The 26,665-nt window shown below is 39.1% G+C and overlaps 1 protein-coding gene across 1 annotated transcript in view; it reads right to left on the bottom strand.

Annotated features, from left to right (window-relative positions):
- The window catches only part of ZC3H13 (zinc finger CCCH-type containing 13), a 154,000-nt gene that overhangs the window by 122,117 nt on the left and 5,218 nt on the right, over positions 1–26,665 (bottom strand). The window contains exons 3-4 of the mRNA XM_080662520.1: positions 26,309–26,418; positions 23,156–23,267 (exon numbers count right to left, since the gene is read on the bottom strand). Of these exons, the coding sequence (XP_080518646.1) occupies positions 23,156–23,267; positions 26,309–26,418 (222 nt within the window). The remainder of the gene's footprint in view (positions 1–23,155; positions 23,268–26,308; positions 26,419–26,665) is intronic.

Genomic DNA, 26,665 nt, shown 5'->3' on the forward strand with positions numbered 1-26,665 from the left:
GATTAGTAGCAGGTATGTAGTTTTTGTCATTTATTATTCCTACTTATGATCTCTCTCTCTCTCCCTTTTTAAAGAAGTCCCTTTAACATTTCTTGTAATACTGGTTTGGTGGTGATGAACACTTAGCTTTTAAATACACACACACACACACACACACACACACACACACATATATTGATTTTTTACAGAGAGGAAGGATAGAGAGTTGGAAACATTGATGAGAGAGAAACACCAATCAGCCGCCTCCTGCACACCTTCCACGGGGGATGTGCCCGCAACCAAGGTACATGCCCTTAACTGGAACCGAACCTGGGACCTTTCAGTTCGGAGGCCGACACTCTATCCACTAAGACAAACTGATTAGGGCAGCACTTAGCTTTTTATAGTCTGGGATAGAATTAAATTTAACGTTAATCCAAATTTTTCTTTTTAATATCTCTGTATCTATGTACCCAATAATACAGCAGTAAAGAGCGGAAAGCACAGGAGATGGGGAGAGAACTAGACAGAAACATTCTACTAATAAGATACTTAAAAAAAAAAAATCCTCAACTCTGGTTGGATGGCTCAGTTGGTTGGAGTTTAATCCCATATACCAAAAGGTGGTGGGTTCGGTCACGGTCAGGAAACATCTGCATTGTGGACTTGATCTCTGGTTGGGGTGCATAAGGGAGGCACAGTTGACATTTCTTTCTCACATCGATGATTTTTTTTTTCTCTCTCTCTCCTCCCCTCTCCATAAAATCAGAAATATATGACCTTGGATGAATATTCAAAAACAAAACCTAGACCACATTCTGGAACATAAAACACTTATAAAAAACAGAAATCATATACTGTCTCCTCTCAGACCACAATGTAATTAAACTAGAATTAGTAACAAGGTAGCTAGTAATCCCAAAACATATGGAGATTAAATAGCCCACTTCTAATTAACACGTGAATAAAAAATTTTTTTAAGAGAAATGTTTACATGGTTCATACTAAATGAAATAAACCTTATCAAAATTTGTGGAATGCAGTGAAAGCAGTGCTTAGAAATTTATAGCATTAAATGCATATAGTAGAACAGAAGATCTAAAATCAATAATCTAAGTTTCCACCTTAGACAATTAGAAAAATAAGAGCAAACTAAATCTAAAGCAATCAGAATAAATAATAAAAATCAGAGCAAAAATCAATGAAATAAAAAATGGGCAATTGACAGAGAAAAATCAATAAAGTCAAAAGCTTGTTTTTTAAAAAGATAAATAAAATCAATATGCCTACACCCAGGCTAAGAAAAAATGAGAGAAAGGTAAGTTATCAAAATTAGAAACAAAACAGAAAACATCACTATAGATGCCACAAACAGTAAAAGAATACTATTAACAATACTATACCCACAAATTAGATAATGTAGATCATTGATTTTCAACTGGTGTGCTGCAAGAATTTTTACAACTTGCAATACTTGCTAATAATCAGTGGTGGTGACCTCTTTTTCTTTAGATTGTCAAATTTAAAAAATGACAACAGCCAACGCAACAATAGCCATCTAATCTTGAATCATAAATACACAGGTCATACAATAGAGTTGCATCTTATCAGTCCTGTTGTATAATAAAATTATATCTGATTAGTTAACTCTTGGTACCAGAATAGTACCAGTATTTACATACAAGAATAGGTACATGATTTTTTTAAAGGTTACTTTGGAGCAAGAGTAACTAATTACTATTATTTTTTTGTGTGAATCAATCAAAATTATACCTATTTTTTTCAGTTCAACAAAAATATATATTGTTTGGTGTGCCACAGAATAGTCTCTGATATAGAAGAAAACACAATTCAATTACTGCATTCGAAAAGTTCTATAGATTAAAAGTATCTAATGCCATAAAAATGTAATATATTATTTCATAAATGTTTCAAAATAGCCTATTAGTGTCAGCACAAGTACTGTAAAATAGTGCTAAAAATTAGCTGTCCATGATCATATGAGTCTAGTACAGCCGTGGGCAAACTACGCCCCGCGGGCCGGATCCGGCCCGTTCGGCTATTCTATCCGGCCCGCGGAGCCGAAAGACCGTACCCTTTTATGTAATGATGTTTACTTTGAATTTATATTAGTTCACACAAACACTCCATCCATGCTTTTGTTCCGGCCCTCTGGTCCAGTTTAAGAACCCATTGTGGCCCTCGAGTCAAAAAGTTTGCCCACCCCTGGTCTAGTATAAAAAAGGGACCAAAAACCAGTTTGTCTCCTCATTAAATCCTATTGACTCTACCTCAAATAAGCCTCTGACTGTGTTAAATTCAGTTTCATTGTCTTAAGTCTGATTTAAATACCCAGACCAGCTCTTTCCAATATAAATATAATGCAAACCACATGTGTACTTTTAAGACTTTCTTCTTGCCACTTTTGAAAGAAAAAAGAAACAGGTAAAATTAAAATGTTGATAGTATATTTTATTTAACTCAATATATAAAAATATTGTCAATATAATACATAATCAACCTAAAACTTATTAATGAGATTTTTCACTTTTTTTTTTCATACCAATTCTTTGAAATTCAGGATGTATTTTACACTTACAGTACATCTCAATTCAGACTACGTACATTTCAAGTGTTCAATAGCCCTACTGGACAGTGCAAACCTGAGACCACTAGGAGTTCTCAATACTGGCTGCATTATCAGAATCACTTTTCACTTAGTAAGTAAACTTACTAGTTCCAGGATCTGGAGGTGAGTTGGTGAACAAGATAGATCTCTTCAGCCCTCAACTCACATTCATATGCTATAATTCATAATACCCTGGGCACAAAGCCTCATAGCAGTCCTTTAAACAAAGTAGGTTCTCAAACACAGTAGTCCTTTAAAACTCGCACTTTTACTGTGTTAGTTTTTTCCCCTTCCTGGACCCCTTCCCTCCTTCATCCCATTTATCTTTCACACCCAGTACAAAATGTCATTCTCCTCTGTAAAGTGCTCTCTGGTTCTCAAGACAGTTATTTATTCTCTCCATTTGTTCATATCTCTTGACATGTCAGCACACTCTATATAATTACAATGTATTTCTCCATAAGATCAGGTGTTACCAACCTCATAACTCAGACACATTGGATTTGAGGTCAGTGGCAAAGAAGGGATAGAATTACATTTAGTTTGTGGAAATCACACACATACTATTTAACTATGCTCTTTTGTCTTTGCTATATTTGCCCCTACTTAAACTAAATCTAATTTTCCCTTAGAAATTCATTATATGAAGATCAAGAGTCACATGAACTGCAGTAGAAATGTATCACAGAAATGATTAGCAGCTGTTACCCTGTTATCACTCAAAATGATGAATACCCTAATACACTAGCTTATTAACAGTATATTTTTTTAAGTTTGGATAGCAAATTCCCTGAAAACTGACCATTCTAGAATCTTATGACTCTATCCCTTAGGTGTGCATGAAGCTCAGTGCCTTTGAGGGCTTTCTCATCTAGGGAAAGCAAAAATCAGGCTTTAAAGTTCTTAATCAAATGCCAACCTTGCTGTTTACTAAGATGATATGATAAATATGTAAACTGTTATGATGCTAAGCATATAAATCTTTATGATCAACAACACACTTAAACTTAGATACCCGTTAAGTACCTATATCTCTACTGCTGATGTTCATCTCCTATTAAAAAACCCAAAACCAATTTATATTAGAGAGAAAACTCAACTAGTGTTAAATAATTCCTAAAGTAATGTGTTCAGAAAATAAATTTGAGATGTCTGTCCTTTACATTAACTATAGTCCATGAGTAGTGTGCTGGAACCAGTTTACACTGACTCATAAGAGCCAACTATTAAATTATTTTATTAAAATTGATTTTAGAAAGAGAGGGAGAGGGCTAGAGAGATAAAAACATCAATGATGAGAGGGAATACTAGATCAGCTACCTCCTGCATGCCCCCTACTGAGGATTGAGCTCAAAACCCAGGCATATGCCCTTACTGGGAATCGAACCGGTGACTCTTGGTTAATGGGTTGACACTCAATCATTAAGCCACACCAGCTAGGCCCAACTGTTAAAATTTCAGAACTGTACAAGTCATTGTTAAACAAAACTATGATTAAAAATTAAATTATATCAAGTAAAAATTAAACAAATAATATGACAAAGGTAATAATTACTTAAAACTCACTTCCTAAATATTCAGCACATTTTACTCTTGTGGTTAATTACACTTATTATATGTATATATGTATGTATGTATGTACGTATGTATGTATGTTCGTATGTGAGAATAATATAGAATTGTATGAAACAGTATCTTTTCCCAGCTTTGTATTCAATAAAAATACTTTGGTAGCTTGAAACTGATCATGATAGGAGTATTTACACCAAAGAAATTGGCAAATCCTACAAAGCATGGCTTTCTCTTTTTTTCCTGAGTAACTGTTAAACATTTACCAGCAAAAAACAAAGTCCATTCATTATTCTGAATCAACAGGTTATTTCAAAATGCAATACACATGATCAGCCTGTACCCAGAAATTAAAATTCAGTAGAACAGGAATAGAGTATCTACATGTGTATTTTTTTTTTACATGTGTATTTCAAAAAAAGACCATCTCTCTTCCAAAAAAATTTTGATACACACCTCCACCTAAGAACAACTATTTGAGGTATCTAAAACAATATTATGTATCTACCATATTAGATGCTAGAGAGATACAGAAAACTGCATTACGTTCAGTCCCCAAAATAAGTCTTTGCAAACTATATGTAAAACTGTGACACAGCTTTTTTTTTTTTTTAAATCAAGGATCAAAAAATAGCCAAAGGAAAGCTTCCATAGGTTTTGAATTATTAAAGAGGTTGCTGCTTATACTAATTAATAACTTTCATACAAAGATTATAACACTAGATATCCACATGCAAAAAATAAGGTTGGATCCTTACCCTAATAAAAGAGTAATATACAAATTGACCATACCTCCGCTAAACCCACAAGCCACACCCACCAGCCAATAAGGAGAGATTATGCAAATTAACCCAACCAAGATGGTTGTGGCCATGGAGCGAGCAGGAGGCTTGGGTTTCCCCGGCAACGGAGGAAGCCAAGCTTCCTGAACGCCCAGGCCACCGCTGAAGGATACAAAGTTTCAATTATAGAAGATAAATAAATCCCAACAAAAATGGCAGCAGCCACAGAGTGAGCAAGAGGCTTGGGTTTCCCCGGTGATGGAGGAAGTCAAGTTCCTGGCCTGCCCTGGCCTCAGCTAAAGACTACAAAGTTTCAATTATAGAAGGTAAATAAATCCCCAAAAAATGGTGGCAGCCACGGAGCTGGAGAGAGCAGGAGGCTTGAGTTGCCCCTGGCGATGGAGGAAGCCAAGCTTCCACAGCCCTGGCCTGCCTTGGTCTCCACTCAAGGCTACAAAGTTTCAATTACAGAAGCTAAATAAATCCCAACAAAAATGGCTGCAGCCACAGAGCAAGCAGGAGGCTTGGCTCCGCTCAAGGATACAAAGTTTCAATTATAGAAGATAAGTAAATCCCAGATACCAGGGCCTCCGCTTGGGTCACTGGGGGGCGTGGCCGGCCTGCAAACCACCACAGGCCCCTCACCCAGGCCTCCCCACACCCCAAGGGAACCCCCACCCTGATCCGGGACACCCTTCAGGGCAAACCAGCTGGCCCCCACCCGTGCACCAGGCCTCTATCCTATCTAATAAAAGAGTAATATGCAAATTGACCATCACTCCAACACACAAGATGGCTGCCCCCATGTGGACACAAGATGGCCACCACAAGATGGCCAGCAGGGGAGGGCAGTTGGAAGAGACCAGGCCTGCAAGGGAGGGCAGTTGGGGGAGATCAAGCCTGCAGAGGAGGGCAGTTAGGGGTGACCAGGCCGACAGAGAAGGGAAGTTGGGGGTGACCGAGCCTGCAGGGAAGGGCAGTTGGGGGGACCAGGCCTGCAGGGGAGAGCAGTTGGGGGGGGACCAGGCCTGCAGGGGAGGGCAGTTAGGGGTGACCAGGCCTGCAGGGGAGGGCAGTTAGGGGTGACCAGGCCTGCAGCGGAGGGCAGTTAGGCATCAATCAGGCTGGCAGAAGAGTGGTTAGGGGGTGATCAGGCTGGCATGCAGGAGCGGTTAAGGGCAATCAGGAAGGCAGGCAGGCGAGCAGTTGGGATCCTAGGATCGGGCCTAAACAGGCAGTCGGACATCCCTCAAGGGGTCCCAGATTGGAGAGGGTACAGGCTGGGCTGAGGGACACACCCCCCTGTGCATGAATATCGTGCACCGGGCCTCTAGTACTATCTATAATAATCTATATATATTTAAAAGCCTAAGCGATCATCGCAACCTGACAACTGAACAGCAGGCTGTGTGGGGTGACCAAGCTGGCAGGGGGGTTAGTAAGGGGCGACCAAAGGACTGAGCAGCAGGCTGTGTGGGGCAACCAGGCCGGCAGGGGGGTTAGTGAGGGGCGACCAAATGACCGAACCGCAGGCTGCGTGGGGCGACCAGGCAGCAAGGGGTTTAGTGAGGAGCGACCAAACGATTGAACAGCAGGATGTGTGGGGTGACCAGGCCGGCGGGGGGGCAGTTGAGGGCAACCAGGCTGGCGGGGGGGGGGGGGGGCAGTGAGGGGCAACCAGGTCGGCAGACTGGGCAGTTTGGGGTGACCAGGCTGGTGGAGGGGGGCAGTTGGGGGTGACCAGGCGGGAGGAGGGGGGCAGTTGGGGGAGACCAGGCAGGCAGGGTCGGCAGTTAGGGTCCACCAGGCCGGCGGGGGTGGGGGGAGGGGAGTTGGGGGTGAGCGGGTCGGCGGGGAGGGCAGTAAGGGGCGACCAGGCTGGTGGGGGGAGCTGTTAGGGGCGACCAGGCTGGTGGGGGAGGGCAGATAGGGGCAACTAGGCCGGCGGGGTGGAGGGGGCAGTTTGGGGTGACCAGGAAATCAGGCAGGCAGGCAGGTGAGCAGTTAGGAGCCAGTGGTCCTGGATTGTGAGAGGGATGTCCTAAACTGGTATTTGGACATCCCCTGAGGGATCCCGGATTGGAGAGGGTGCAGGCTGGGCTGAGGGTACCCACCCCCATGCACGAATTTTGTGCACTGGGCTTCTATTCCTATATAATAAAGAGCTAACATGCAAATGGTTTTTGCGCCTTCGCACTGGGGCCGGGGGACCTGAGGCCGCGCCCCCCGTCCAGTGGGGCTTGACGAGGGACCTGAGGCTGTGCCTCTTGCCCAGTGGGGCTTGATGGGGGACTTGGGCTGCACCCCTCGCCTGGTGGGGCTTCACAGGGGACCTGAGCCTGCGCCCCATGCCCGATGGGGCTTGACAGGGGACTGAGGCTGCGCCCCCAGCCCTGTGGGGCTTGACTGGGGGAAGGCTGGCAGGGTCTGGCTATTGCATGATTTTGAGGCGCGCGGGAGGGCATGGACTTGAGTCTGGGTCCCGCAGTGCGCCCCAGACTCTTACAGGAGGAAGATTTTCATATACATTTTACTAATTTTCTTTCAACTCGGACACTTCTATTATAGAGAAAGGACAAATAGCAATATTAAAATATTTCCTCTAATTCCCTTTTAATGTGCATGAATTTCATGCACCAGCCACTAGTCTTTTATAATAAAAGGGTAATATGCAAATTGACCCTAATGGCGGAACTACCAGGAACGACTGGTCGCTATGACGCGCACTGACCACCACGGGGCAGATGCTCAATGCAGGAGCTGCCCCTGGTGGTCAAAGCGCTCCCACAGGGAAAGCTCCACTTAGCCACAAGCCGGACTGACAACTGCCAGCGCAGCGGCAGTGACAGCAGCCTCTCCCACCTTCTCCGCAGCGCTAAGGATGTCCAACTGCAGCTTAGGCCCACTCTCCACGCCATCAGTCGGATATCCCCCTAGGGCTCCCGGGCTGCCAGAGGGATGTCTGACTGCCAGCTTAGGCCCGATCTCCCGGGGAGTGGGCCTAAGGCGGCAGTTGGACATCCCCCAAGGGGTCCCGGACTGCAAAAGAGCACAGACCAGGCTGAGGGACCCTCCTAAGTGCATAAATTTTCATGCACTGGGCCTCTAGTAAATAATAATGGAAAAGCCTAATATTCAAAGTGTCCCCTCGGGAGTTCAACCAACTTGAAGTTTGATTGCTTGCTATGATGTGTGCTGACCACTAGGGGGCAGCGCAGAAGGAAGGAAGGCCTTGGCCGGCAGCTGGCAGCCACTAGGGACCCTACCCGTGCACTGAGCCTCTAGTACTATAAATAACAAGTAACTCAAAATAAATCAAAGATTTAAATGTAAGAGCTAAAGCTCTAATACTCTTTGAAGAAAACACAGGCATTAATCTTTGTGTCCTTGAATTAGACAATGGTTTCTAAAATGACACCTAAACAACAAACATTTAAATAAATTGGATTTCGAGAGACCACGCCAACTTGAGAAACAGAGCTGCTCGAGACTAGGATCCTGACCTCAGCACCACCCAGTCTGGTCTCAGCACAAATCAGGACCCTGCAATCACTGGGGACAGAGACCTGTGACCACAGTTGCAGACCCACAGACACCAAGCATCCAGACATCCCGGCCGCAGATTTCTGTGAGTCACAGAGCCTATCCCTCTCCCCGCAGGCTCGCAGGCAGTGCCATAGTAACTGATAGACCCGCCCCTCGCACGGGCCGCAGCACCACTACAGGAATTTGAGCCTGGGAGAGTGCGGACACTGGGAATCTGTTCCCCGCAACCTAATCGGGCAACCAAACCCAAAGCCCACTCAGGGCGGCAGTGCCACCTGACTTCCATTCTGGGCAAGCGCACACGGAAGTCTGTTTGCCACAGCACAGGAGCGGACCTCCTGCCAACACAGTGCTACTGTACAACCCAGTCCCCCAAGCTGACCGGGACCCCGATTCTCCGGGCGGGAGGCAGAACTAGGCACCAGTGACTTGACTGTTTCTTATCACATGCACATGGGATCCCTGACTCCCAGTGCATTCACACTAAGAGCCAGTGACTCCAATTCTTGGTGCATGCACACAAAGGGACTCTGATTCTCAGTCTGAGGCTGCATGAAGGAACAGAGACTCTGATACTCAATTCATGGTGAAGGCACAGGGGAACTCTGACTCCTGGCACATGCTAGGGGGCTCTGATTTTCGGCACATGCCAGCAGGGTCTCTGTTTCAGCGCAGTGCAGGCGGGGTCTATGATTCCAGGTGCGCACATGAGGCCACAATGAGCACTGGTAACAATGATTCTGGGCAAGCCTGGTTCCCACCAACCCACGGCAGCCATACATCTTAGTGTTGGAGCTCTTCAGTGACACTCGGGTGGTGCGAAGCTCCCAATGCACATGGCCCAGGCCCATGCAACTCAATGTTTGAACCTTCTGATGATAGTCAGGATGGGGAGATGACACAATGCCAAGAGGAAAGAAAATGAGCAGTCGCCAAGAAAGGAAATTAGTGAAATTAAAGCATGCAACATGACAGAAAAAGAATTCAGAGTAACAGTTGTACCAATTCATATACCGGAAGGATGAGAAAAATCAACAACCTATGAAGAATCAGGAAGAAATGAAAAGTGATATAGCTACAATCAAAAACACCATGGAAGGGAGGTGGAAAAATGGCGGCGGAATAGACAGACGTGTTCCGAGCCTTGTCCCGGAGCAGAAAGAAAGAACAGCTGAGGGTCGCACTAGGAGTGTTTGTTGGCAAGTTGGGGGACAGCTGAACTCCAGAAGAAGGTGGGAGACTGCTAGACGGGGTTCCCCTGACCTGGCAGCTCCCACTGCGGCTGGGTCCCCTCCCGGAGCTGCGGGCTTGGACGCGGAGTCACCGCCATCTGGAACTGGAAAGTGGAGCTTATCGGAAGCCTGAGAATCCACAACTGCAGCACCCACGGAACAGCTGCGAGCCCCAGAACAACGCTCCCCAATTGGCGCAAACACACGGGTACAGAGGAGCTCTACACTCCACCACGGAAAGGTCAGATTTCGCCTAGGATAAGGTGAGGTCTCTGGTCCCAGCGCGAGAGAGGAACGCGCGTTTTGCGGGAGCTGGAGGACCAGGGAAGTCTGTGCCTAGAAAAATCGGTGGCTGCTGGGGCTGGCGTGATCTGTGAATGTGGAAGGGGGTCCTCAGAGCTGCTAACAGAAGGGCTCTCTAAAAAGCAACCCATTTTGATCTGAAGTGCAGGGACACCCTAAGAATTTCAGGGGTGTGCTAGACTTACGCGCAGCCACGGAGTGCGCACACTTGGGCTTTTTCCTCTTGAAATTCTTGCTTCTGATTACTAAGCCCAATTCATAGGTTCACCCAGTTGGGGACACCCTGGGAGACTGCAGGGGAAAGTTGTTTTTCTGGAACCTGGGGATCGGAGCGGGGAGTGACCATCCGAGAGCCAGCTCTGAGGCAGCCCACTCCCACAAACCGGTAGTGAGTGCCACAGGGAAAGAAGGCTCTAACACTCCCTAGAGAGGCCATAGATAAACCCGGAAGTCAATCCAGAAACACTGCCACCCAGGGGCTGAATCACAAATTGACTCTTGTGTAATCAAAAATAAAGGAATACGAATTAAGACACACCGCCTGCTTAAAATCAGGACTGGCTTACATCACTGAAGAGCAGTGGAACGCAGGGAACTGCAATACTGTCCAGACTGAGAAACAGGCGTGCCAAACAGAACAACAGAAGAAGTGAATGACCTTCACTACTCCACATTTTATTTTTATTTTTTATTTTTTTATTTTCATTTTTTGCATCTTTTACTCAAGAAACTAATTTTTTTTCTTTTTCCCTCACTTGATTTTACCTTTTTAATTATTACATTTTTATTTTCAATCCGTATTATTACTACTGCTATTTTATCTTTTTTTTTTTTTTAAGTGTCATTTTATTTTCTCTTCATTTTGTTTTGGGATTAATGTTCTACATTCTATTTTTATCTTTCCTTTAGCATCATTTTACTCTATCTCAAATCTACCTTTATGCCATCACTCTCTTCCTCACTTTTCTCTTTTCAGTGTCCTGTTTATCTTACCCCTTTCCTGCTTTAGATTTTCCCTATTCTTTCTGTTTACCCCCTTTTATAATTTCACCCTACTTATATATCTAATCTCCAATCCCCTGCTCCAAGTCCATACACACCTCTCTCTTCGCTGTCTTAACTATCCAAAAAATTGTTTTTCTCTCTGTCCTTTTGTTGTTGTTCGTTTGAATGTAGATTATATCGAATTTTTATGCTTTTTTGTGAGATTGTTTTGCTTATTCTTCTTTTGTTTATTTTTTTGTTTGTTTAGTGCTTCTGTTTTCCCTTGCCTCACTCAATATTAGTTGGTGTTGTAGTTTGTATTAATCCCCAGGTACTTGTTGCTGGCATTTGCTGGGATAAGTGATTGTTCTATTGGAGTTTTATCCCCAATATATATAGTCTCTTTCCCTTTCTCTCTTAGTCTCTTTCTTGTCTCTCTTACCTTTTTTTCTTCTTTTTTTCCCTTTTCCCAATTTCATTTTGACACCCCCTTTTTTTTTCTTCTTCTTTCTTTCTTTTTCATTTTCTTCTTTCTCTACTATCCCCTAATTTGCCCTTCTCTGGTGGTCACCTTTATTGGAGGTTATTAATATCGTGAATACATTTCTGTTCAGTGCCTTGTGTGTTGTACCTGGTAGTGCTGTATTTTGTGCCTTTAAATCGACGCAGGAGAGAGAGAACTACATAACCAGACACCCAGAGAAGAGAGACCATGGGGAGACAAAGAAGCAGCCCGCATATGAAAGAAAAGCAGGCATCACCAGAAAAGGAAGTAAACGAAATGGAAGCAAGCAACCTTACAGAAAAAGAATTCAGAGAAATGGTCATAAGGTGGCTGAAAAGAATGGAAGACAAATTCGACAATATGAGCAAGAACCAAGAGGAAATGAAGAAGAACCAAGAAGAAATGAAAAATGACATCGCTGCTGTAAAGAACTCAATAGAAAGCATCAAGAGTAGACTAGAAGAAGCAGAGGACCGCATCAGTGAGCTAGAAGACAAGATGGGAAAAAATACACAAGTAGAGCAACTTCTAGAAAAAAAAATTAAAAGGCAGGAGGAGAGCCTAAGGGAACTTTGGGACAACACGAAACAAAACAACATCCGCATAATAGGGGTTCCAGAAGGAAAGGAAGCTGAGCAAGGAATAGAAAACCTATTTGAAGAAATAATGACAGAAAATTTCCCTGATATAGAGAAGAAAAAACCCACACAAATCCAAGAAGCTCACAGAGTCCCAAGCAAAATGAACCCCAAAAGACCGACGCCAAGGCACATTATAATTAAATTGGCAAACACCAACGACAAAGTAAGAATCTTAAAAGCGGCCAGAGAGAGACAGAAAGTTACATACAAAGGAACCCCCATCAGACTAGCAACTGATTTCTCAACAGAAACTCATCAGGCCAGAAGGGAATGGAATGAAATATACAAAGTCATGCAAAGGAAGGGTCTGAATCCAAGAATACTGTACCCAGCAAGGCTGTCAATGAAAACTGAAGGTGAAATCAGGAGCTTCACAGACAAAAAAGGACTAAGGGAATTTATTACCACCAAACCAGCAATGCAAGAAATGCTAAAGGGTCTGCTGTAAAAAAAAAAAAAAAAAGAAATAGGAAGCGAAGAAGGAACACAGGTGTAAAGAATACGAATGGCGACAAATAAGTACCTATCAATAATAACTTTAAATGTAAACGGCTTAAATGCCCCAATCAAAAGACATAGGGTAATGGATTGGATAAGAAAACATGACCCATATATCTGCTGTCTACAAGAAACCCACCTCAGAAAAAAAGACGCACACAGACTGAGGGTGAAGGGATGGAAAAAGGTTTTCCAGGCAAATGGAACTGAAAAAAAAGCTGGGGTAGCAATACTTATATCTGACAAATTAGATCTCAAACTGAAGGACATAACAAGAGATAAGGAAGGCCACTTCATAATACTAAAGGGAGCAATCCAACAAGAAGAAATAACTCTGGTAAACATATATGCACCCAATACAGGAGCACCCAAATACATAAAAAAACTCCTGGAGGATATCAAGGGAGAGATTGACAGCAATACAATCATAGTAGGAGACTTTAATAAACCACTATCACCATTGGACAAATCCTCTAAACAAAAAATCAGCAAAGAAACATCAATCCGAAATGACTCACTAGACCAGATGGAATTAATTGACATCTTCAGAACATTTCACCCCAAAGCCACAGAATATACATTCTTCTCAAGTGCACATGGGTCATTTTCAAAGATAGACCATATGTTGGGACATAGGCAAAGACTCTTCAAATTCAAGAAGATAGAAATCATATCAAGCATCTTCTCAGACCACAGTGGCATAAAACTGGAAATCAACTACAATAAAAACAACCCAAAGAAATCAAACACATGGAGACTAAACAGCATGCTATTAAACCATGACTGGGTTACCAGAGAGATCAAAGAAGAAATAAAAAACATCATGGCAACAAATGACAATGAAAACACTATAATCCAAAATCTATGGGACACAGCGAAAGCAGTCTTGAGAGGGAAGTTCATAGCTCTACAAGCCTACTGCAAAAAACAAGAAACAGGGATAATAAATTACCTAACACAACAACTCAAAGAGTTAGAAAAAGAGCAACAAGAAAAGCCCAGTGTAAGCAGAAGGAAGGAAATAATAAAGATCAGAGCACAGATAAACGAAATAGAGACCAAAGAAACAATACAAAAGATCAACAAAACCAAGAGCTGGTTCTTTGAAAGGATAAACAAGATTGATGAACCTCTAGCCAGGCTCACCAAGAAGCAAAGAGAGAGGACCCAAATAAACAAAATCAGAAATGAAAGAGGTGAAATAACAACAGATCCCGCCAAAATACAAAGGATTGTTAAAAAACACTACGAACAACTCTATTCCAACAAACTGGACAACCTGGAGGAAATGGACATATTCCTAGAAAAATATAACCTTCCAAAACTCAATCAGGAAGAATCTAAACAGCTCAATATGCCAGTAACTCTGGAAGAAATAGAAGCAGTCATCAAAGAGCTTCCGGCAAACAAAAGCCCGGGGCCAGACGGCTTCACAGGAGAGTTTTACCAAACATTCAAGGAAGAACTAAAACCTATCCTCCTCAGACTATTCCAAAAAATTCAAGAGGAAGGAACACTTCCAAGCTCATTCTATGAAGCCAGCATCACCCTAATACCAAAACCAGATAAAGACAACACAATGAAAGAGAATTACAGGCCAATATCCCTCATGAATGTAGATGCCAAAATCCTCAACAAAATTCTAGCAAATCGGATCCAGCAGTACATCAAAAAGATCATACACCATGACCAAGTAGGGTTTATCCCAGTAATGCAAGGATGGTTCAATATCCGAAAATCAATAAATGTGATACATCACATAAACAAATTGAAAGATAAAAATCACATAGTCATATCAATTGATGCAGAAAAAGCATTTGACAAAATCCAACACCCTTTCTTGATAAAAACTCTCAACAAGGTGGGAATAGAAGGATCATACCTCAACATAATAAAAGCTATATATGATAAACCCACAGCTAACATCATACTCAATGGGCAAAAACTAAAACCATTTCCCCTAAGAACAGGAACAAGACAAGGATGCCCACTCTCACCACTCCTGTTTGACATAGTACTGGAAGTATTAGCCATTGCAATTAGACAAGAAGAAGAAATAAAAGGCATACAAATTGGAAAAGAAGAAGTAAATCTGTCCTTATTTGCAGATGACATGATATTGTACATAAAAAACCCGAAAGACTCTATCAAAAAACTAACAGACTTAATAAATGAATTCGGCAAGGTAGCAGGATACAAAATTAACGCCAAGAAATCTATGGCATTTCTATACACCAACAGTGAACTTACAGAAAGAGAGACTAAAAAAGCAATCCCATTTTCCATCGCACCAAAAAAATTAAGATACTTAGGAATAAACCTAACCAAGGAGGTAAAAGACCTATATGCGGAAAACTACAGGACACTGAAAAAAGAGATAGAGGAAGATGTAAACAGATGGAAGAACATACCATGTTCATGGATTGGTAGAATCAACATCATCAAAATGTCCATACTACCCAAAGCAATCTATAGATTCAATGCACTCCCCATTAAAATACCAACAGCATATTTCACAGACCTAGAAAGAACTCTCCAAAAATTCATCTGGAATGAAAAAAGACCCCGAATAGCCACAGCAATGCTGAGAAAGAAGAATAAAGTAGGAGGGATCTCAATACCAGATTTCAAGCTGTATTACAAAGCCACTGTCCTCAAAACAGCCTGGTACTGGCACAAGAACAGACATATAGATCAATGGAATAGAATAGAGAATCCAGATATCGACCCAAACCAATATGCGCAATTAATATTTGACAAAGGAGGCATGAGCATACAATGGAGTCAAGACAGTCTCTTCAATAAATGGTGTTGGGAAAATTGGACAGATACATGCAAAAAAATGAAACTAGATCACCAACTTACACCATACACAAAAATAAACTCAAAATGGATACAGGACTTAAATATAAGACGGGAAACCATAAAAATACTAGAGGAATCCACAGGCAGCAAAATCTCAGACATATGCCAAAAGAACTTCTTCACTGATACTGCCCCTAGGGCAATGGAAGCCAAAGAGAAAATAAACAAATGGGACTACATCAAAATAAAAAGCTTTTGCACAGCAAAAGAAACCATCAACAAAACAACAAAAAATCCCACTGTATGGGAGAACATATTTGCAAATGTTATCACTGATAAAGGATTAATCTCCAACATCTACAGGCAGCTTATACAACTTAATAAAAGGAAGATAAATAACCCAATAAAAAAATGGGCAACGGACCTAAATAGAATCTTTTTGAAAGAAGACAGAAGGAAGGCCAAGAGACACATGAAAACATGCTCAAAGTCACTAATTATCCGAGAGATGCAAATCAAAACGACAATGTGATACCATCTCACACCTGTCAGAATGGCTATCATCAAGAAATCAACAAACGACAAGTGTTGGCGAGGATGCGGAGAAAAAGGAACCCTCGTGCACTGCTGGTGGGAATGCAGACTGGTGCAGCCACTGTGAAGAACAGTATGGAGTTTCCTCAAAAAACTGAAAATGGAACTCCCATTTGACCCAATAATTCCACTCCTAGGAATATATCCTAAGAAACCAGAAACACCAATCAGAAAGGATATATGCACCCCTATGTTCATAGCAGCACAATTTACAATAGCTAAGATTTGGAAACAGCCTAGGTGCCCGTCAGCAAATGACTGGATCAGAAAACTATGGTACATCTACACAATGGAATACTATGCTGCCATAAAAAAGAAGGAATTACTACCATTTGTAGACACCTGGATGGAATTAGAGAACATTATGCTAAGTGAAATAAGCCAGTCAATGAAAGAAAAATACCACATGATCTCACTCATTTAGGGATAATGAAAAACATTATAAACTGATGAACCAAAAGATAGTTACAGAGGCAGTAAAGCATCAAACAGAGTGTCTAATTACAGCGGTAAGGTTAGGGAGAGGTGGGGGAAATAAGAGATCAACTGAAGGACTTGTATGCATGCATATAAGAGTAACCAACGGATGCAAAACATTGGGGGGTGAGGGCAGGTATGGGAGTGAGGTGGGGGGGGGGCAATGGTAAGATAAGTACACATATAATACCTTAATAAAAATTTGAAAAAAAAAAACAAAAACAAAAAACTATTTGACCACAAAAAAAAAACAAAAAACAAACCACCATGGAAGGTTTCAACAGTAGACTAGAAGAAGCAGAGGACCGATTTAATGAGTTAGAAGATAAGGTAGAGAAACAAGCTCAATCTGAACAGCAACTGGAGAAAAAAATTAAAAAGCAGGAGGAGAGCTTAAGGAAGCTTTGGGAAAACAGGAAACGAAGTAAAGGGCTGCCAGAAGGACAAGAAGAGCAGAAAGGATTAGAAAATCTATTTGAAGAAATAATAACAGAAAATTTCCCAGATATGGGGAAGAAAAAAGTCACACAAGTACAGAGTCCGAAGCAAGATGAATCCCAAAAGACCCACACCAAGACACGTCCTAATTACAATGGCAAATGTTATCGACAAAGAGAGAATCTTAAAGGCTGCAATAGAGAGACAGAGAGTTACCTACAAAGGATCCCCCATCAGATTATCAAATGATTTCTCAACAGAAACACATCAAGCTAGAAGGGAATGGAAGGAGGTATACAAAGTGTTGCAAAGCAAAGTACTGAATCTAAGAATACTCTATCCAGCAAGACTATCAATCAAAATTGAAGGGGAAATCAGGAGCTTTGCAGACAAAAAAGGCTAAGGGAGTTTATCACTACCAAGAAAGCAATGTAAGAAATGCTAAAGGGAATGCTGTAAAAAGAAGAAATAAAAAGGTAAGAAAGTACACAGGCACAAAATAGAAATGGCTACAAACAAGTACCTTTCAATAATAACTTTAAACATAAATGGACTAAATGCTCCAATCAAAAGACATCGAGTGGCTGAATGGATAAAAAAACACGACCCATATATATGCTGTCTACAAGAGACCCACCTCAGAACAAGGGACTCACACAGACTGAAAGTGAAGGGATGGAAAAATATCTTTCAGGCAAATGGAAATGAAAAAAAAGCTGGGGTAGCAATACTTGTATCTGACAAAATAGACCTCAAAGTGAAGGCCATAACAAGAGATAAGGAAGGCCACTTCAAAATACTAAAGGGATCGATACAACAAGAGGATATAACCCTGGTAAACATACATGCACCCAATGCAGGAGCACCCAAATACATAAAAAAAAATTCCTGGAAGATATCAAGGGAGAGATCGACAACAATACAATCATAGTAGGGGACTTTAATACAACACTGACATCACTGGATAAATCCTCTAGACAAAAAATCAGCAAAGAAACAGCAATCCTAAATGACTCGCTAGATCAGATGGACTTAATTGACATCTTCAGAACATTTCACCCCAAAGCCACAGAATATATGTTCTTCTCAAGTGCACATGGGACATTTTCAAAAAGAGACCACATATTGGGTCACAAGCAAAGTCTCCCCAAATTCAAGAAGACTGAAATCGTATCAAGCATCTTCTCAGACCACAATGGCATATTAGAAATAAACTACAATAAAAACAATCCTGAAAACTCAAACATTTGGAAGCTAAATAGCATGCTATTAAATAATGATTGGGTTACCAATGAGATCAAAGAAGAAATTAAAAACATCCTGGAAACTAATGACAATAAAAACACAACAATCCAAAATCTATGTGACACAATGAAAGCAATCCTGAGAGGGAAGTTTATAGCTCTACAGGGCTACCTAAAAAAAAAAAAAAAAAAGAAAGAAAAAATGGTAGTAAATCATCTAACTCTACAACTCAAAGAATTAGAAAGAGAGCAACAAGAAAAGCTCAGAGTGAGCAGAAGGAAGGAGATAATAAAGGTTAGAGCAGAAATAAATGACATAGAGACAAAAAAAAAACAATACAAAAGATCAATGAAACCAAGAGCTGGTTCTTTGAAAGGATAAACAAGATTGATGAACCTCTCGCCAGGCTCACCAAGAAGCAAAGAGAGAGGACCCAAAAAGCAAAATCAGAAATGAAAGAGGCGAAATAACAACGGACCCTACAGAAATACAAAGGATTGTTAAAAAATACTATGAACAACTCTACTCCAACAAACTAGACAACCTGGAGGAAATGGACATATTCCTAGAAAAATACAATCTTCCAAAACTCAATCAGGAAGATTCTAAAAATCACAATAGGCCAATAATTATGGAAGAAATTGAAGCAGTCATCAAAAAGCTCCCAGCATACAAAAGCCCAGGGCCACACGGCTTCACAGGAGAGTTATACCAAACATTCAAGGAAGAACTAAAACCTATCTTCCTCAGACTATTCCAAAAAATTCAAGAGGAAGGAACACTTTCAAGGTCATTCTATGAAGCCAGCATTACCCTAATACCAAAACCAGATAAAGACAACACAATGAAAGATAATTATAGGCCAATATCCCTCATGAACATAGATGCCAAAATCCTCAACAAAATTCTAGCAAATCGGATCCAGCAGTACATCAGAAATATCATACACCATGACCAAGTAGGATTTATCCCAGGGATGCAAGGATGGTACAATATCTACAAATCAATAAACGTGATACATCACATAAACAAATTGAAAGATAAAAATCACATAGTCATATCAATTGACGCAGAAAAAGCATTTGACAAAATCCAACACCCTTTCTTGATAAAAACTCTCAGCAAGGTAGGAATAGAAGGATCATACCTCAAAATAATAAAAGCCATATATGATAAACCCACAGCCAACATCATACTCAATGGACAAAAACTAAAACCATTTCCCCTAAGAACAGGAACAAGACAGGGATGCCCACTCTCACCACTCCTGCTTGACATAGTACTGGAAGTACTAGCCATTTTGATCAGTCAAGAAGAAGAAATAAAAGGCATCCAAATTGGAAAAGAAGAAGTGAAACTGTCCTTATTTGCAGATGACATAATACTGTACATAGAAAACCCTACAGAATCCATCAAAAAATTATTAGAGTTAAATGAATTCGGCAATGTAGCAGGATACAAAATTAATGCCAAGAAATCTATGGCATTTCTTTATACCAATAGTGAACTTACAGGAAGAGAGACTAAAAAAGCAATCCCATTTACCATCACACCAAAAAAATTAAGAGACCTAGGAATAAACTTAACTAAGGAGGTAAAAGACCTATATGCGAAAAACTACAGGACACTGAAAAAAGAGAGGAAGACATAAACAGATGGAAGAACATACCATGTTCATGGATTGGTAGAATCAACATCATCGAAATGTCAATACTACCCAAAGCAATCTATAAATTCAATGCACTCCCCATTAAAATACCAATGGTATATTTCACAGACCTAGAAAGAACTCTCCAAAAATTCATCTGGAATGAAAAAAGACCCTGAATAGATGCAGCAATCCTGAGAAAGAAGAACAAAGTAGGTGGGATCTCAATACCAGATATCAAGCTATATTACAAAGCCACTGTTCTCAAAACACCCTGGTACTAGCACAAGAACAGACATATAGATCAATGGACTAGAATAGAGAACCCAGAAATCGACCCAAACCACTATGCCCAATTAATATTCGACAAAGGAAGCAAGAGCATACAATGGAGTCAAGACAGTCTCTTCAATAAATGGTGTTGGGAAAATTGGACAGAAACATGTAAAAAGATTAAACTAGACCACTAATTTACACCACACAAAAATAAACCCAAAATGGACAAAGTACTTAAACATAAGACGGGAAACCATAAAAATACTAGAGGAATCCACAGGCAGCACAATCTCGGATATATGCCGAAGCAATTTCTTCACTGATACTGCTCCTAGGGCAATGGAAACTAGGGAGAAAATAAACAAATGGGACTACATCAAAATAAAAAGCTTTTGCACAGCAAAGGAAACCATCAACAAAACAAGAAAGCCCACTGCATGGGAGAACATATTTGCCAATGTTATCACCAGTAAGGGTTTAATCTCCAACATTTACAGGGAACACATAACTTAACAAAAGGAAGGTAAACAATCCAATAAAAAATTGGGCATTGGAACTAAATACTTTTCGAAAGAAGAAAGAAGGCCAAGAGACATATGAAAACATGCTCAAAGTTACTAATTATACAAGAGATGCAAATCAAAACAACAATGCAGTATGATCTCACACCCGTCAGAATGGCTATCATCATCAAATCAACAAACGATAAGTGTTGGCGAGGATGCGGAGAAAAAGGAATCCTTGTGCACTGCTGGTGGGAATGCAGACTGGTGCAGCCACTGTGGAAAACAGTATGGAGTTTCCTCAAAAAACTAAAAATGGAACTCCCATTTGACCCAATAATCCCACTTCTAGGAATATATCCCAAGAAGCTAGAAACACCAATCAGAAAGGATATATGCACCCCTGTGTTCATAGTAGCACAATTCACCATAGCTAAGATTTGGAAACAGCAGTGCCCATCAGCAGACGAGTGGATTAAAAAACTGTGGTACATCTACACAATAGAATACTATGCTGTAGTAAAAAAGAAGAAATTCTTACCATTTGCAACAGCATGAATGGAACTGGAGACCATTATGCTAAGTGAATAAGCCAGTCAGAGAAAGATAAATACCACATGATCTCACTCATTTATGGACTATAATGAACAACATAAACTGATGAACAAAATCAGATCCAGACAGAGAAGCAGCGATCAGACTGTCAAACCTCAGAGGGAAGGTAGGGGAGGGTGGGGGAAAGGGGGAGAGATCAACCAAAGGACTTGTATGCATGCATATAAGCCCAACCAATGGATACAGACAACAGGGGGGTGAGGGCATGAGTGGGGGGAGGCGTTGGGGGGTTACTGGGGGGATTAGGACACATATGTAATGCCTTAATCAATAAAGAAATTAAAGATTGAAAAAAATATAATTGGATTTCACTAAATTAAAACATTTGTGCTTTAAAGGATACCATCAAGAACATGAAGATAACCCACAGTATAAAGGAAATTTTTGCAAATCATATATATAAAAAACATATCCAAAATAAAGAACTGTTATAAATCAATAATAGATAATTCAATTTTAAAAAATGGGTAAAAAATCTAAATAGACATTTCTCTGAACAAGATATACAAATGGCCAATAAGCCCATGAAAAGATGATCAACATTATTTAGCCATCAGGAAATCAAAACTACAATGAGATTACCACTTCACACCCACTTAAGATAGCTATAATCAAAAAGTTAGGTAATAACAACTGTTGGCAAGGATGTAGAGAATTGGAAACCTTGTACACTGTTGGCAAGAATATAAAATGGTACAGCTGCTTTGGAAAACGATCTAGCAGTTCCTCCAAAGGTTAAAGATAGAGGTTAAAAAAGGCTTAAGCCATGACACAGCAATTCTACTTCTAGCTATAAACTCAAGAGAAATGAAAAATATGTTCACTCAAAAACTTGTATATGAATGTTCATAATTCATAACTGCATTATTCATAAGAGTAAGAAAGTTGAAACAACGCAAATGATCATCAACTGATGAATGAATAAACAAAATGTGTTATGTTAATACAATGGAATATTATTTGGCAAAAACAAGGAATAAAATATGAATACACCATATAATCTTTCATGAACCTTGAAAACACTATGCTAAGTGAAAGAAGCTAGTCACACAAAAAATATATTGTATGAAATATCTGGAACAGGCAAATATGCAGTGATAGTAAGTCAAATAGTGGTTGCCTAGTGGTTACTTAGGTAAGTTGAAGGGATAAGGGCACAGGTTTCTTTTGGAAGTAATGAAAATGTTCTAAAATTGACGGTGGTGATGGTTGCATGACTGTGAATATACAAAAATCACGAAAGTGTATACTTTAAATGTGTGAATTGTACAGTATTTGAATTCTATCTCAATAAATCTGTTACATTTCTTGGGGCGGGGGGAAGCTCTGGAAAAGACTTCCATTCCCAACAAACACCTGTGTCCTTCTATCCAATAAACTACATCATATATTATGCTTCTCTTTAGCTTAACTGCCAGGAATTCATCACTAAATTTTGTGGTCACATGTCCTTTACCTAAGTTTTCTAGTTCAGTTTCTGTTACCACCATGCCTTACTTTCATTGTTTTAATTTAAGTGTTCTATTTTAAGCCGCTTCATTCTTGGAAGCAGGCAGAATATGATGGTTGGCTTAAACTCTGAAAACTCAAGTATATGTTTAGATATTCATGACCCCCACCAAGGTAAAGAAACCTTAAAAAGTTCAGCTTAAGCTCTACCAATGAATTCTCTTCACCTTAACTACCACCAAGAAGTGAAACAATCAGAATTATGAGTTTTGACAGAGGACTACTTTTTTCCTCTAAATTATATTATCTATACAGAACATTATAACGCAATAGTACACATTTACCATGTATTTACCACACAAGATAATATTTAAAATAGAACATAAATGACAGGTCACTACTGAAACTTAACTTTACTTTGGGAAATTTATTCCTACCCTAACAGGTGAGGATGACTCCTCTGTATTTCGTTTCTGGGACTCAGTGTCCATATCTTGGCGCTTGTTCTTCATTCTTTCTCTAAGATCCCCTGTAGGTCTTTCTGGTGACCTTTAAAAACAAAACAAAAACAAAATAGCAAAAAATCTATATTTATATAGTATTTTATAAGAATATATTTGTAGAAATAAACTCACAAATCTCAATATAATTTTTCTAACTACCAATGGCTCCTAAATTTCAGAAAAAATAATTAATTTGTTTCAGTTTAATATTAACATAAAAAATATGAGCATCACTTAACAAATTTTCTCCTAATACCAATCAAAATGTATACCTTAAGATTCCATGGGGTGGCAGGTAATGGTAACATGAATAAGAAACTATGTCTGAGCTGAGAAAAAAACAATTAGTAATTAACAATTTAATCACATAAATATACAAGGTGTAACAAAAGTTTATAGTTGTTCATATGGAAAATACAATAACTAATAAATAATAAAACAAGAGTAAAATCTGTGTCTTGAGTACTCACAACCATAAACCTTTTGCCCCATCCTGTATTAGTTATATTTGAAAACAAAAAGTAGGAAGATAAAGTTTTAAACCATGACATTGCAAAATTAATCTAAAAGCAACAGTATAATCATCTACACATGTATTTAATTGGATACAATATCAACCACTGAGAAAATACTTTATGCCTCTTAAGAATCAAAGTTAAATAGCAAAGTTTTGTGTAATTCTTATAACTTTTCTTAAATTTAAAAAGATTTCATAATAAAAATAAAGGATTCATAGCAATATTTTAGACAGTGATTTTATATTCTGCTCTTGATTTTTTAAAAAATACACATATTTATATTCAACACTGGTAATGCTTTATAATTTAAATTGGAAATTTGATAAATGGCTGTTCAATTATTTCACACCATTACTAAGAAAAACAAAACAGAGATAGAAAACATACTGCCTTTAAAGAATATTCCCAGAACATCTTAAAAAAGGCAATATAAGTTAAAGAATATGTCCCTCTTTAGCCATCAAAAAATATTATATATAATATTTTCAAATGATAAATACAAATCACATAAATATTCACATCTATTTCAAGTAACAGTTGATCAATCATATCAACTCCTTTAATGTATCAATCATTACTATAGATCACATAGTGAATTAGTAATTTGTTAATTCACTTTAAAGGATCTAATTAACATTTACATGCTTATTTTATAGATCTATATTAAATGTTTTAACAGCTAAAGCTGAACTTAAAAATGGAACTCCTTAGTCCTAACCAGTTTGGCTCAGTGGAAAGAACATTGGCCTGCAGACTGAAGGGTCCCAGGTTTGACTCCGATCAAGGGCACATGCCCAGGTTGCAGGCTCGATCCCCAGCAGGGGGCATGCAGGAGGCAGCCAATCAATGGTTCTCTCTCATCATTGATGTTTCTATCTCTCTCTCTACCTTCTTCTCTGAAATCAATAAAAAAATATGAAAAAATGGAATTCTTATTATAAACCAGTACATAAACCTTTTAAATTATAATTATTATGTACATGTAAATTTTTGTCTTAGTTTTCTGTATATAACAAAAATTTATTGTAAACCTGTTTCTATCCTAAACAGCATCTAACAGAGTACTCTATATACCATGAATGCTCAATAAATGACTTAAATGTCTTTTGACTAAATAAGCATATCTGAAATACATTGCTTTTCTTTCCTTCTTTGAATCCAATTATGACTATCTTTCTTCCCTACAAAAAAAGGTAAATTACACAAATACAAGATAAGTTATCTGATAAAAAAAATACACAAAAGAGCAAAATTATAACAAAAATTCCTTTATGCTACGTCTAGTATGATACTATTTTTGACAAATTTCTTTGCCATTTTCCCCAAAACTGTCTCCTGTATAAAAATTTTGACTCAGTTAATAATAAATTTCAAAGGTGAATTAAAGCATTATTAAAAGTGTAGTACTGAAATTGTTTACCAGGTATGTGTTTATACAGGTAATTAAAATTATGAAGACTAATCTCCCCTCATTAAAAGACAAATGACAATCTAAACACAAATAAGACAATATTCAGCATCACAAGTAAACAAAAATATGCAACATTTAAGTGAACAAAAAGTTTGAATTTTAAATTCAATTAAACTTGAGCCCTAGCCGGTTTGGCTCAGTGGATAGAGTCTTAGCCTGTGGACTGAAGGGTCCTGGGTTTGATTCTGGTCAAGGGCACATGCCCAGACTGTGGGCTCGATCCCCAGTAGGGGCCGTGCAGGAGGCAGCCAATCAATGATTCTCATCACTGATGTTTCTCTCTCTCTCCCTCTCCCTTCCTCTCTGAAATCAATAAAATATATTAAATTCAATTAAACTTTAAAACCTATACACACACACACACACACACAAAATCTCCAAATACTAATGTTCAATTTTTATACTATTCCTATAGCCAAAGTAATCATTATATCCAATTTTAAAACTAGATATATTATTTCTTTACCAATCAAGTTTAAACTTTTTGTGACAACCTTTACATAAGCTACATCTTTAAACACCAACCGTAATAAAATCATCATAAGGAAACCAAAAGAAAAATAAAAGGTCTTCATTAGGAAAGATTAATTTAGTTCTGCCTTTTTAAAGGCATACGATGTCCAAAATAGCTCCATTTATCCTCATATAAATACATATTTTCTTTTACATTAATACACTGCGATAAGGATTTGGCAAATGCATTTGAACCTTCAGAGTTTGCATTAGATTGTCTTTTGTCATTAAGATTCAAATTTAGAACATCTTAAAAAGCTAAAATTATATCCTATTTAAACTGCAATAAAATTCTGTCTTAGCAGCAGTTTAATACATAACTGGGAGGTGTAAGTAAGCCACACATATATCATAACAAAGATCTATTGTCAAAACAAATAAATATTGAACAAAAAAGTTAACTTTGAAGCAAACATTTTATTAACCTTGAATTTAAAACTAAGAAGATCTTATCTGTGAATACATATCAACAAGACTACTACCAAGATAGAAAATATATGGTTTTATTTCAGATTTTTATACTAGATAAACTATAAAAAAGCCATCTTCTAATTGTATATGAACAATTCAAAGTTCTCAATTTACCTTCTGTAATTGCTGCTATAACCTTTACCACGGGGTGAAAGGCCATGTACGAATCTACATGTGTTTCCATAGAGGCAGTTGCCCGTCTTCAGCCAGTTACGGCACTGTGTCTAAGAGACAGATATTACTATGTAAATTTCATATTTATTTCTGGACAAAAGATGCTAGTGGAAAATTAAAACAAATGCTATCAAAATTGCAGCTAACCTGAGATATACATTACTCCCCAAATAATAAAACATCAGAGAAAAAAACAACCCACATACCCTATCACCCTTTTCAAGTCTTAATGAAACATTTTAAAAAATGTACTGAACCAACATACCTACAACCAGTTCACCTTTATGATACAAATCG

Source organism: Plecotus auritus (assembly GCF_963455305.1).
Source record: "Plecotus auritus genome assembly, chromosome: 3".
NCBI classification, from domain to species: domain Eukaryota; kingdom Metazoa; phylum Chordata; class Mammalia; order Chiroptera; family Vespertilionidae; genus Plecotus; species Plecotus auritus.